This window comes from Mobula birostris, chromosome 22, assembly GCF_030028105.1.
Source record: "Mobula birostris isolate sMobBir1 chromosome 22, sMobBir1.hap1, whole genome shotgun sequence".
Classification (NCBI taxonomy): domain Eukaryota; kingdom Metazoa; phylum Chordata; class Chondrichthyes; order Myliobatiformes; family Myliobatidae; genus Mobula; species Mobula birostris.
Window position 1 is genome coordinate 35,685,704 of NC_092391.1, and position 13,862 is coordinate 35,699,565.

The window sequence follows — 13,862 nt, forward strand, 5'->3', positions numbered from 1 at the left end:
AATCCTAAAAATCCTTATATTGAGAGGTGTTAATTTTTTTTCTCTCGGAAAAGAGCAATGGAACAGAGAGAGGTTCCTGTGTTGCCAGATGGTGGCTTGGTGTTCACTCAACACTTGTATCAAAGCAGTGGAGTTAAGGTAATCTCCAGAGCCATAAACAGAATAGATTTATATAACTTTTCTCTATGTTAACACTAATTTCAGCTGAAATGTATTAAACTTACACTCCGTGGCCACTTATTCGGTACCTCCTATAAAGTAACCACTGTGTGTACAGTACGTTTGTGATCTTCTGTTGCTGTAGCCCATTCACCTCAAGGTTTTATACATTTTGCATTCAGGCAACATCTATGGAAAAGAGTACAGTCAATGTTTCGGGCCGAGACCCGTCATCAGGACTTGGCCCGAAATGTTGGCTGCACTCTTCTCCATAGATGCTGCCTGGCCTGCTGAGTTCCTCCAGAATTTGTGTGTGCTGCTTGGATTTCCAGCATCTGTAGACTTTCTCTTGTTTGAAAATGTTGATGTAAGTTGCTCGAGCAAATGTTGACAGCCCTACCATGGACAGCATTCTAACAATTGCTTCACCGTCTGGCATGGAGGAGCCACTGCACAGGATCAGAAAAAGGCTGCAGAAGGTAGCAAACTCAACCAGCTCCATCCTCCATCATGGCTACCAGCCTCCCTAGCATCGAGGACATCTTCAAAAGACGATGCCTCAAAAAGATAACATCCATTATTAAGCACTCCCTCCATCACCCTGCACGTGCCCTCTTCTCATTTCTACCACTGGGGAGGAGATGTGGGAGCCTGATGACACACAGTCAATGCTATAGGAACAGCTTCTTCCTCTACACCATCAGAATGGACAATGAACCACCTCATGAACTCGCTCTCTTTTTGTTTTACTTATTTAATTTGAATATATTCCCTACTGTAATTTATAGCTTTTTATGTATTGCACTGTACTATTGCTGCAAAACAACAAATTTCATGACCTAGGAGTATCAGCGATACTCTCATTCTTTTACACATTATTTAAGGGATCTTCAGGTTAGTATTTCCAACACCGGTGCACTCACTTCTGTGGCAACTGGGAACCGGCTTTCTTTGATAAGTACATTGTGCAGGCAGTGAGATGTGATGTCCATTCCCTTGCCCACTGATGCTCCCACCCACCCTCCACCACTGCTCTTTCCATCCAACCCAAGCACTAACCTTGCAAGTGCAGCCTGCTCTCAGGACTCTGCAGTAGTACTGAGCTCACTGAGTCAAGGTTCTCGTAGCTGCTACATCCCAGTGGTCCGGTCCGTGTCTCGGTCACCTGAAACACAGACAATATTTGACACTATAAAATCAGCTCCATCTCAAGCACTCCATTTAAGACTAGGTTTAAAATACCACATACTTACCAAATAATGATTCTTGTTTCTGGTTGAGTGGACTGCTGATGACCTTTCACACACATTCCAGCTCCAAGAGCTCCATCATTTCCACCACTGCTCAATGGTCATGTCTGCCCTCAACACTTCCTTCACCATTATCCTCACCACCAGTTCCCTCCTAGCTGCATTTTCAGTACCATAATATAGTTTTTGTTTCACACTCTGTCTTGAATATTAACACAGACTGGCCCATAGGGCCAAATATCTCTCAAACTCAATTTGCAAATTTGCAAATGACACCACCATAGTTGGATCGATCTCAAGTAATAATGTGATGAAATACAAAAAGGAGGTAAAGAGCATGGGATCAAGGCAACAACTTCTCCCTTAATGTCAACAAAATGAAGGAGCTGGTCTTTGACTTCAGGAAATGGTGTGCAGGAACACTCTCTAGTTTGTTTGAGTAGTGTTGAGGTGGAGATGGTTGAGAGTTTGAGGTTCCTAGGTGTAAACAACAACAACAATTTGTTCTGGTTTCAGTCATAAGGCGACAAAAGCATACTAATGCATCTACTTCCTCAGAAGGCTAAGAAATTTGTTACGTCCCAATAACTCTAACCAATTTTTACTAGCGCACCACAGAAAGCATCCTATCTAGTTGCATCACAGTTTGGTGTGGCAGCTGTGCTACAAAAAAAAATTAGAGAGTTGTGATTGTAGCCCCATTCTTCATGCAAACCAGTCTCTCCTGCAATGAGAATTCTGTACTTCCTATTGCCTTGGCAAAGCAGGTGATGATCAAGAACTCCTCCCTAACCCCACCCCCAAACCCAGTCATCTCAATTAAGCCCCCTCCTGTCTGCAGAAGATAGAAAAGCTTGAAGGCACATGCCATCAGATTTGAGCACAGTGTCTATAACATTGCTTAGGACCCTTGAATAGACCTCTCATATGTTAAAGATGAATTCTTGATTTCCAAATCAACCTCATTATGGCTCTTGCACTTGATTTATTTTTCTGCATTGCAATTTGCTTCATTAGCTGCTACAATAAATTCCTTTGTGTTATACATATATTACATGATCTGCCTGGACATCATCCTAACAAAAGTGGCTCCTTGTACAGGTTACAATAAGAAAATACCAATAAATCTCACACATAGAGTTGTGTATTTAATATTTTGGTAATATTTGAGCAATCTTGTGTGTGTATATATATATTGATTAAGCATCCTGCTGTTTAAATAATTATGGGTTATATGTAAAATATGTTATGTGCATACTATGTGATACACGCACATTTTACTTAAAGATGAAGTTACACCTGTAGTTAAACTCACTCATCAGACTCTCATATCTTCCTTTGAATTTGCTTAATGTTTTGAAGTTGCAAAACATAACATATATGAGCCACAATGTTATCTTATTTTGCTGGGTCACAGCAATATCATGGAATCTGTTGGTCTTGGAGAAACACTAAAAGCCATTGAAAGCCGGCACAAATGCAACCTCATTTTTCATTAATATTAGGTAGTTTAATATAAAGAGGAGACAAATAAAAATGCTGAGGAATAATTCCAATTCAGCAGCACTATGGAGTCACATCAGTGACACACTCTCTACGGAGTTCACTCCAATGACTTTCCCTTGACTAAGGATAAATTTCTAAGGAGCGATATTGGAAATGTTTTACGTGTTGGACTGGATACATGCTTTATCCCTTTATTGAAGAGCAAATATCTTGTCTATTTTCTTCTATGTATAATCATTGTATTTTATATCTTTTCTTTTTGTATTCTAGATTGTTCATTATCATTCTTCACTGCATGAATGTAAAGGAGAACGAAATGCTCGTTACTCCGGATCCGATACAGCATATAAAATACAAAAAGCATAAAAAACAAAATAAATATAAATGTAAAAACAAGCTTATAAAACACAATGTACAAGTAACTATTGAATGTGGCCGTATATACATAAGATTAGTTTAAATATGTGGGCTGATTATATGTACATAAAGCAAGGGTTCTGAATCCTTTTTATGCCAATGAGGCTTATCATTAACTGGGGCGTTTGTGGACCCCAGGTTAGGAACCCTGACATAAAATGTACGTACAGCTTTTTTTAAAACAAGTGTACTTGACCTGTCAAGCTAAAAGCTGTGATTAAACATTGTGCTTATCCAGTGCTTTACAAACTCCTTTTAACAAGAGCTTGGTTAACTTAGCCAGCACTTTCCTGCAACTGGTCCAGCTAATTTTAGCAGCTCTCTGTGATCTAAGATTACCAAAACGAAGTGGGGATGACTGCAATCATGGAGCAGATCAAGGAACAGTAATTAAAGAATCCTTGCATGACTGATAAAGACTCTGAGAATTTTACTCCAGTTTCAGAGTAGGCTTTGATAGTTTTGTACAGAAAAGCAGTTAAATGGATAGAATCTCATTATGTGCAAGTTCCACTTCTGCTCAAAATAGAAAAGATAAATGGCAATGATTTCCCTTTGCAGCTCAAGGCACACAAACAGATCTATTCCACATATATCTAGAACTGTTTAGAAATTGGCTCACTGAAAACAGACAGCCACTTTGTTCTGGGAAAGCATGTTTGACGATGAGTGTATTTTATATTCTACCTTCATTAATATTATCGTGGAAACTACAGAGTATCAGAGATGCCAGCATAAAGGTGCTAACTTGTAATTGAAAGTGAGAATAACATGAGCAGCATGATTACTAACAGCAGCTTCCTTCATTACACAACTGTACAGACTACTGTATTTCCCATCAGGCAACTGGTTTGCTGGAAAAGAAGTGTTCTGCAAGCACCAACAGTGAATCTTAACCTGTCAATGGTGGACTCCTTATCAGATGACATCAAAGCTGTATAGAATAAAGAAATCTGACTCCTCCCCTTTAGGTTTAGAAGTGTGAGATTTTCAAGATGTGATAGTGGTGGTTCAGATATTAAATGCTTATATTTTGATAGTATGAAATGTTTCAGCTGCAAATATTTAAAGAAGTGTTTTTTAGGAATATGGTATACCTGGCACAATTGATCAAATGTAATAAGATTACCATTCATATAAAGGTCCTCTATTTTCTGCAGACCTTTGTCTGTCCAGATTCTGAAACTACCATCTGCTCTTCCTGCCCTGAAGTATGTATTGCCCCATATTGGGGAGAAGCGAGAAATGGGAGAAATATCTTTAATATGCTGATGTGCTTTGTACCAGATGTCAATAGCTTTGATGTCATATGATAAGGAGTCCACCATTGACAGGCTAGAGGCACGGAGACTGGATGTTCAAGAGGACACACAAGAAACTGAGTGGGAAATGGCATGCTTAAAAGCCCAAAAGCAATCAACTAACATGAGAATGAAGCTATTACAATATAAATGGTTAATGCAAACTTATATTACCCCAGTCAAACTGAACCATTGGTCCCTGACATCCCGGACACTTGTGTTAAATGTTTAGAAGAAAAGGGTACTCTGTTTCACTGTGTATGGGACTGTCCAAAATTAAAAAAAATACTGGAAAACAGTTGTCCAGACTATATCTGAGATTGTTGGAGTAAAGGTGCCTCACCAAGGAAAAATATGCGTACTAGGTATATATCCAAAGAACTTTACTGTTAGTTCAAAACAGTCAACTTTAATTGTTTTTGGACTCCTGCAGGCCAGGAGGATGATAGCTTTATCTTGGAGAAAAATGGATATTCCTTTGATACTTGTAAGGGTGAAGGAGACGGCATCCTGTATTGTACTGGAGAGACTGACTTACATAACCGGAGGAAGGGCAGGAGAAGTTGAAAATGTGTGGAAACCTTCACTGGAGTTCCTTGGACGTCAAGGTGCACAGTCATCTTGAAACTGCTATGTGTTGTTGAGTGCTTCTACAGTTTTTTTTCTGATGTGTTTTTATTTTTGTTGTTAAATATGTGAAGTATGTGAAATGTTATATTTCTTTTCCTTCGATGATTGTGAAAAACATGAGGACGTTTCACTATTTAGTTTAATTATTATTATTGTTTAATTGTATATGTGAAATATATGTAAAATTCAATAAAAATATTGAAGAACAGTGAACCTTAACCCTGTTCTCTCACTTCCATTACCCTTTCAGATTTCACTGCATAAGTATAACTGTGTAAAAGTATTGTCTGTGATATTGTAGGTTAACAATTGTTGAAATTACTCTGCCATGGACGGTCCCAAAGCCCGGCTACAAAAAGAGGAAGGTTGGACCTGGGGCTAGCAACCCCGTCCTCTAAAAACCCAGAGCTACAATAACGTCAACAGAAGCTCCAAGGACCTCATCCCTGGGAGACGGAGTATACACCAAGAAGACGGGCTACACTAGGAAACAATGTGAAAGGATGGCCCAGTACTGAGGGTTCTGGTGAGCTACTGTTGGCGGCCTCTGCCCCAGTAGGGGCGTTGGGCTTAAGAAGAAGAAGAAGAATTGCTGAGATTCACCAGGATCCACTTGGGTACAGGTGAAATACAAGCAATTCTGTACCAGTTAACATTACAGTTTTTGTACTCGATTGATTAGCTAGGATTTTCAACACAACACCCAAGTATAAAGCTAATCTTGCAAATCAAATACGTGAACCATCAAAAATCCATAACTTTCACTCCTGAATGGCATTTGTAATTGGCAGCCTAACCACTGCCCCACTATATCTGACTGGCAAGTTAATAAATCTACACCAAGGTGCTGCCTTACTCCAAAAATCAAGTGTTAACAGGTTGGAAAGTGTATGAGGACCAATAAATAGCTTAAGTTCAATTAGATAAGAAGCTACATTTTGACTAGTGAGTTGGTACATGTTTTCCATACCAGATACAAATTAAGAGTACTTTTATTCAGAATCAGAATCAGCTTTCTGATTACCAGCATGTCATGAGATTTGTTAACTTAGCAGCATCAGTTCAATATATACTAATATAGAAGAAAATAAATAAATAAATCAATTACAGTATATGTATATTGAATAGATTAAAAATCATACAAAAACAAAAATATATATTAAAAAAGTGAGGTAGTGTTCATAGGTTCAATGTCCATTTAGAAATAGGATGCAGAGGGGAAGAAGCTGTTCCTGAATCGCCGAGTGTGTGTCTTCAGGCTTCTATACCTCCTACCTGATGGTAACAATGAGAAAAGGGCATGCCCTGGGTGCTGGGGATTCTTAATAATGGATGCTGTCTTTCTGAGACACCATTCCTTGAAGATGTCCTAGGTACTTTGTAGGCTAGGACCCAAGATGGAGCTGACTAAATTTATGACCTCTCCAGCTTCTTTAGGAACTGTGCAGTAGCCCCCCACACCCCATACCAGACAGTGATGCAGCCTGTCAGAATGCTCTTCATGGTACATCCAAAGAAGTTTTTGAATGTTTTCGTTGACATATCAAATCTCTTCAAACTCCTAATGAAGTATAGTCGCTGTCTTGCCTTCTTTATAGTTGCATCGATATGTTGGGACCAGGTTAGGTCCTCAGAGATCTTGACACCTAGGAACTTGAAACTGCTCACTCTTTCCACTTCTGATCCCTCTATGAGGATTGGTGTGTGTTCCTTTGTCTTACCCTTCCTGTAGTGAGCTAATGCTGTTTCTGAAATTAGCTCACTTGATGTGAGCTAATCTCTTTTGGACCCTAAGAGGCTCTATGTTATGATGTTCAGACACAATGAGAACTGAGTTAAAGCTTCCTTTCTTGAAACCTAACAACTAGGAGATAATAAAACTCAATTCCATCACTCTGACTAAATTAACTTGAATCTCAGAGGTGTTTCTGCAGCACCCTTGAATAGTTAAACATCAATATAAGATAAGGAGCATGGGTAGGCTACTGAAATTGGTTCGGTAACATAAGGCAAATCTCCTACATCAGCTACACTTTCGCACACTATTCCCACATCTCTTAATTAACTTCACACCCAAAATTACATCAAACTCACTCTTGAACATAAACATTGAGCATTCAAAGCCCTCTGCTGGATTTTCTACAGATTCAAAGCATTTTATGTAAATTAACATTGCTTCATCACATTTTTAAACAGTGCCCTCTTCATTCTGAGGACCATGACCTCAATATGTAGCTTTTCAAAACAGGAAAATTGCCATCTCAGTGACCATTCCATTAATTTCATATGGAAGGTCATATCTTGGACCTTTGTTCCTTCCTATACACTCCAACATTCCATTATTGAATAAGATCATAAGATCAGCAAATCTTTCACATCAACCCCAACTTCTGACATTTCTTACACACACACACACACACACACACACATATATATATATGGGCCATGAGTTAATCAGAGCAGCCGTTATTTGGAACAACTCTTAAAGAAGAAAGAAAAACTAAATTGAGAAAATAGATGGGATTCTCTTTCTTTATTTGGGACACTATGCTGCTCAATTGGAGCAGGAAATTGTTGCCAGACAACTTCTAACTGCATCAGTTATGTGCACTTGCACGGCTGTTAGACACTACACCATGCTTAGAGCAATCAGTTTCTAAACAGCCTCATTTGCGTGTGCTCGTGTTCAAAAAACAGTGACTTTTGTCACTGATAATTGGCAAGAAATAAGCAGTAAGACCATTTGAAACTGTTTTGCTCACCATGGTTTCAAGCATTCAGGCTTAGAGATGCTAGAAACAGCCAAGAGTGAAGATAAAATTATTTCACTACTTCAACAAGTTAGGAATTATAAAGAATTTGAAGGTATCTTGAATAATGTAATGAAAATGAAGATTTGGTGGATGTAATTGTTGAAGGCCAGCAAGTTAGGAATTACAAAGAATTTGAAGGTTTCTTAAATGTTAAGAGTATATAATTTGGTACTCAGTAAACACTAGTATGTCTTTTTTAATAACTTTTAACTATTTCCAAGAAACTTCAGCAAATGCAGTAGCCGCTTAATTGAGCCAAAATGTTCAGGTGCCGATGTATCCCAATTAAGTAGAATCCAGTGTGTGTGTGTGTGTGTGCGCGCGCGCACGCGTATAAATAACTATTAGGCTGTGATTTTGTTCGTGATTTGTGAAATCTGAATTTGCTGATTCACTGCAAAAAAAGCTGTGTGCTACAGCATAATGACATTACGAACTATGTAGTGGAAATTCACCCTCTGGAAAAAAATGCCAAATGCATGATTTGTTAGCATATATGAATTGGACTCCATTTCTAAAATTCAGTTCCACATAAGTTATAGGGGAGCAGTGAGATTGCATTATTGCGATGTTCCATGAGAACGTCAAGTTGTACAAACTCAGTCTTGCCCTATACGTGACGACCATTTGGGAATCTGAAGTGCAGCAAGGTTTTCTACCCTTGGGACCAAATAATCAAACTAGCAGAAAGAACTCAAGCCCGAACAAGAATTCCCATCATGAAGTAAATGTGTAAGAAAATTGCAGGTAATGTATGGTTCAATGCACTTATCTTACCACATCACTTGTTTCCTCTTAGGCAATCGCTCAGGATTTAGGATGTGGGTTCTGTGGCTGATGAAGTCAAGATGGGACCAACAGGCTCTCATTTCCCAGGAGGGAAATAAAATGCTTGATGGAATAAAATTAGAAGTGTAGTTTGGAGGGTGGTACATTTCTTCCAACATTCAGATTGAGCTTCCGTGTACTGCTGATGAATGGCCTCAAGACTCCCAAAACTTTCCAGAATACTCTTTCTTCCCCTCAAACTGACATAAATCATGGATTCCAAGGAGTCATTGGGTGAGCTTAAACCTAATTATGGAGATTTTTACAATATCTCTGTATCTTTTCCTCAGTTTACATGCCACACCAGAGGTCAGAATTAGACCTAGCACAAGACAGGCTTTGCATATAAAGCCAGGGATGAGTCTTTCCATTCTATGCTGATTTTTAACACAGCTTTTAAGCTCTTTTGACCTTGTTTTAACATTCTTAAAGATCAAAGCTTTAATTAAAGGTAACAACAATAATAGACAAGTTAGCTTTTCACATTTCCTCAGTATTATTGAGCCTTTACAAAATCAAATATTCTGACATAGTGGATTGTGCTATAACAAGAAATATTAGATACTGTCAGATTAGAGCAATGAGTAGACAGATCAGATTTAATATTAAGTATTCTGCTACTTCCCTGTAATTCAAAATATTCATAAATATGATTTTAAAATCTTGAAAGATTATTGCAGTTTCTTTTCTTCCCAACAGAGATGCCTTTTCAGAATTCCTCTCCCAGCTAGCAACCATTCATCTGTAGATAGTCATGGGAACATTACTGAGCTGTGCACAGCTCCAGTGAAAATTCCAGATCAACATCCCTCTGGTCTTCCATCCCTGCTGAGAGATGAAAGAGCTGCAGTGAATCAGAAGATGGGAAAAGGTAGTGAACTGATGAAATAATAAAACCTAATGCTGGATACTCACTAGGGGATGCAAATCTACAAAGATCTCTGGGAGGAAAAAAAATGTTTTATTTAAAAGCCTTTTCCTCCTACAAAGTTCAAGTTTCTCCCCTTCCTGAGAACACTTGGTGTTCATATGCCCATAAAGATTTTGCATTACCATACAGCTTTCATAGATGTCCCAATGTATTTTGTGGATAATTAATTATTTTGATTGTGCTTACTCCTGTTCTGCCAGAGAAAGGTATAAAGAATTTTCTTAAAGTTTTGCAAAAAGCAATGAAATAAGTAGTTCTAAGATTATGGGAAGAAGATGTGGGCCAGGACGTTACGTGTAGTCATTGCTGTGGATATCCTCGGTATCATAGGTATAATATCCGACTTGATTTATTCTGATTTTCTGATTGGTAATCTCCTTCTCATCACGTTGCAGTAAACGCTGATGCTGAAGAATCAGGCATGTTTCCTCTTAACTTACTGCGTAAATATTTCTGACATGGGTTTTATCAGGACAACACGTGGGTGTATATTCTTCAATATGATGACGAGTAAAGTAGTATGGGTTGCTTTTAGTCTTCCTTATTTAACAAAGATCGTGAGGGGAGAAAATTTGGAATAAATTGCTGAAATATGTTTGAGCATTTGAGCAGATTTTTCTTTGTGGGAGTGGAGATTAAGAAATTTTTCAAGCTCATTTGGAGGCAAATGAAGAGAACCGGGTTTAAAAAGATACAAGATTCAAGATTGTTTAACGTCATTTCCTTTAGTCATAGTCATAGTCATACTTTGTTGATCGCGGGGGAAATTGGTTTTCGTTACAGTTGCATCATAAATAATAAATAGTAATAGAACCATAAATAGTTAAATAGTAATATATAAATTATGCCAGTAAATTATGAAATAAGTCCAGGACCAGCCTATCGGCTCAGGGTGTCTGACCCTCCAAGGGAGGAGTTGTAAAGTTTGATGGCCACAGTTAGGAATTACTTCCTATGACGCTCTGTGCTGCATCTCGGAGGAATGAGTCTCTGGCTGAATGTACTCCTGTGCCCACCCAGTACATTATGTGGTGGATGGGAGACATTGACCAAGATGGCATGCAACTTAGACAGCATCCTCTTTTCAGACACCACTGTGAGAGAGTCCAGTTCCATCCCCACAACATCACTGGCCTTACGAATGAGTTTGTTGACTCTGTTGGTGTCTGCTGCCCTCAGCCTGCTGCCCCAGCACACAACAGCAAACATGGCAGCATGGCCACCACAGACTCGTAGAACATTCTCAGCATCGACCGGCAGATGTTAAAGGACCTCAGTCTCCTCAGGAAATAGAGACGGCTCTGACCCTTCTTGTAGACAGCCTCAGTGTTTACACAAGTGTAAAGGAAAAAGAAATTGATACTCTAGATCTGATGCAGCACAAAAAAAAGATAAAGAACACAATAATAAAACACAATAAATATAAATATATGATAGCTTATATACATAGATTGATTGTATACAATAAAGTGATCCTAGGCACAGGAGTGTCCATACATAGGGTGACTGACAGGAAATGATACAGTAGTGCTGGTTGGAGGTGTGGTGGTGTGTGTTTGTGGGTGGAGGTGTTGATCAGCCTTACTGCTTGGGGAATGTAACTGTTTTAAAGTCTGCTAGTCCTGGCTTAGAGGCTACATAGCCTCCTCCCAGAGGGGAGTGGGACAAACCGTCCATGAGCAGGGAGAGTGAGATCCTTCATGATGTTACTGGCCCTTTTCAGGCAACTTTCAGGCACTTAATGACAGGCAAGCTGGTGCATGTGATGAATTGGGCAGTTTTGACTACCCATTCCTGTCTGCCACAGTGTAGTTTATATACAAGGCAGTGATGTAGTTTGTTAGGATGCTCTCTACTGCACTTCTATAGAACAACATGAGTATGGATGTGCACCGTCCAGCTTTTTTTCAGCCTCTCAGAAAGTAGAGGCATCACTGAGCTTATTAACCCAAAAAACTGTCACTGGTTTCTTCCTGCTCAAAGGACAAGCAAGAACCTAGATGATCTGAGCTTCTCTATAATTTCCATCTCTTTGATAAGGACTGCAAAATGTTGCTCATCATGTCATGATGTAAAACCCATGTGGTCGAATAATGACAGATGCAGACACTAAGCAGATAGGATTGATTTTATACTTTCAGTAGTATCATTTTATGTGCAGGCACGAATTCAGAACAAGCAGGTGAAGACTGACCAAAAGTACTACCAGCCACAATCACAGGCAATTCACATAGACCAAAACAATTTGAATGAATGTTATTGGTAGTGTGAGGAAGTACAGTCTTATGCTGTGTGTCTTTAATTCACCAGATCATAAAAATACTTCACTGCTGTGATGCCATGTTTTGGATATTCACACTAGTCTTCTTTGAGACCAGCTTCCATCATCATAGAGCACTGAACCTCTGGACCTCTTCACAAAAAGTCTTCTCCCCGATGAACAACCTTGGACTCAAGATTAGCAAGAACAAGAAACTGACTGTACACTTCAGGAAGGGAAAGATGAAAAAAAAACACACACCAATCCTCATTGAAGTGTCAGTGGTAGAAAGGGTGAGCAACTACAAGTTCCTGGGGATCAACATCTCAGAGGATCGATTCAGAGTCCAAGACAATCATGCAACTGTGAAAGCTATGGTAAGGCATGGATAGCCTAGGGCAGTTGTAGTCAAGAGAAACCTTTGAAGTGAGACTGCTGGTGTCACCCCTGCTTGCTGTAGTTGAGATAGGTTGGGATGACTGTGGCAGTGTGTACTCAAGCAAAATGAGTGAGACTTTTCCAGAAAGCTCTTTATAAAAGATAGCATCCCTTTACACAGTAGGGGATACCAGAGAGTAATGCTACAAGGATTATAGAAGGATATGAATTATACCCAACAACTAAGGCTCTATTGTCATTACTAACTTCAAAATATCAGTGGATGTCTACTTGAAGTTTTAATTTTTTTTAACACCTCGACTGTGAATAGCAATTGATCTCATGACTAAGGAATTCAAACATACATAAATTACAATGACTAATGTCCATAACTGTTAAACCAGTTCTGTATAAAAATAGCAGTTTTCTGTTCAGACTTCTGAACAGTGTGGGTGACAGGGGCCAGGCTGTTCTCCTTGTGCATAAGTAAAATAAAAGGAATGTTTCAGTTTTAAGTGTGTGTGTTCGGGCCACAGTTAGTTTAGTTATTTTACTATCGGCGACAAGAGTTACTCGGAGGTTCCAGTGAGTTGGGCTAACCATTCATTATACGGAAGAAGGGAATTCAACCCTGGCAGCCAATCAGTCCTAAATCCTAGGCTGCTCAGTTGAGCAAGGGACTGAGCCTGCAGCTGCAACTCAAATTTCCTCCTGTGTGGAGTAGTCAAGGTAGGCCGCCATAGTCGCTGACATAGGAAAGTTATCGCATTAAAAAAAAATTGACGAGTTTGCCGCTTTCCTGTCTTTAGTCCTGCACGAGACTGCTGTTGTCTGGACTGGAGTCCCACACAAGGTTGCCGTGTCTTGCACAAAGTGCACAAAAGTTCGGTAAATGTGCTGTTAAAAAAGGAATTCCAAAATATTTGTGTCCATGTGTGCACTCTGATTGAGTGTGTGTGAATGGTAGCGTGAAAGTCTCCTGTCCCAGATCTCGAAAGGACTCCAGCAGCATGAATGGTTGTACATTATGGTCCTGAAAGCATTAAGTATGTTTAGAAATATATTGTATGGTGGATTGAACAAAGGGAGTGCCTGCAGACATTGTTGGAGAATGGAAAATGTGATAAGACTGTAAGGTGGACTGAGATTGTTAAATGTAGATGTGAAATGCAAAAACGGTTAGATGAATCCTGTAAAAAGGCAGAGGAGGTGAGCAAAAGTTAAAGAAGAAAAAGACAGAGAAAGTACAGGCAAAGGATAGTAATACAGGTGGCCCCCGTTTTCCGAACGTTTGCTTTATGACACCTTGCTGTTACGAAAGACCTACATTAGTTACCTGTTTTTGCTAACAAAAGGTGTTTTCACTGTTACAAGAAAAGGCAGCGCGCG

General features: G+C 39.3%; 1 protein-coding gene across 1 annotated transcript in view; it reads right to left on the reverse strand.

Moving 5' to 3' along the window:
- brinp1 (bone morphogenetic protein/retinoic acid inducible neural-specific 1) overlaps positions 1–13,862 on the reverse strand; it is a 283,823-nt gene that overhangs the window by 35,076 nt on the left and 234,885 nt on the right. Inside the window, exon 4 of the mRNA XM_072240025.1 lies at positions 1,219–1,324. Within this exon, the coding sequence (XP_072096126.1) occupies positions 1,219–1,324 (106 nt within the window). The remainder of the gene's footprint in view (positions 1–1,218; positions 1,325–13,862) is intronic.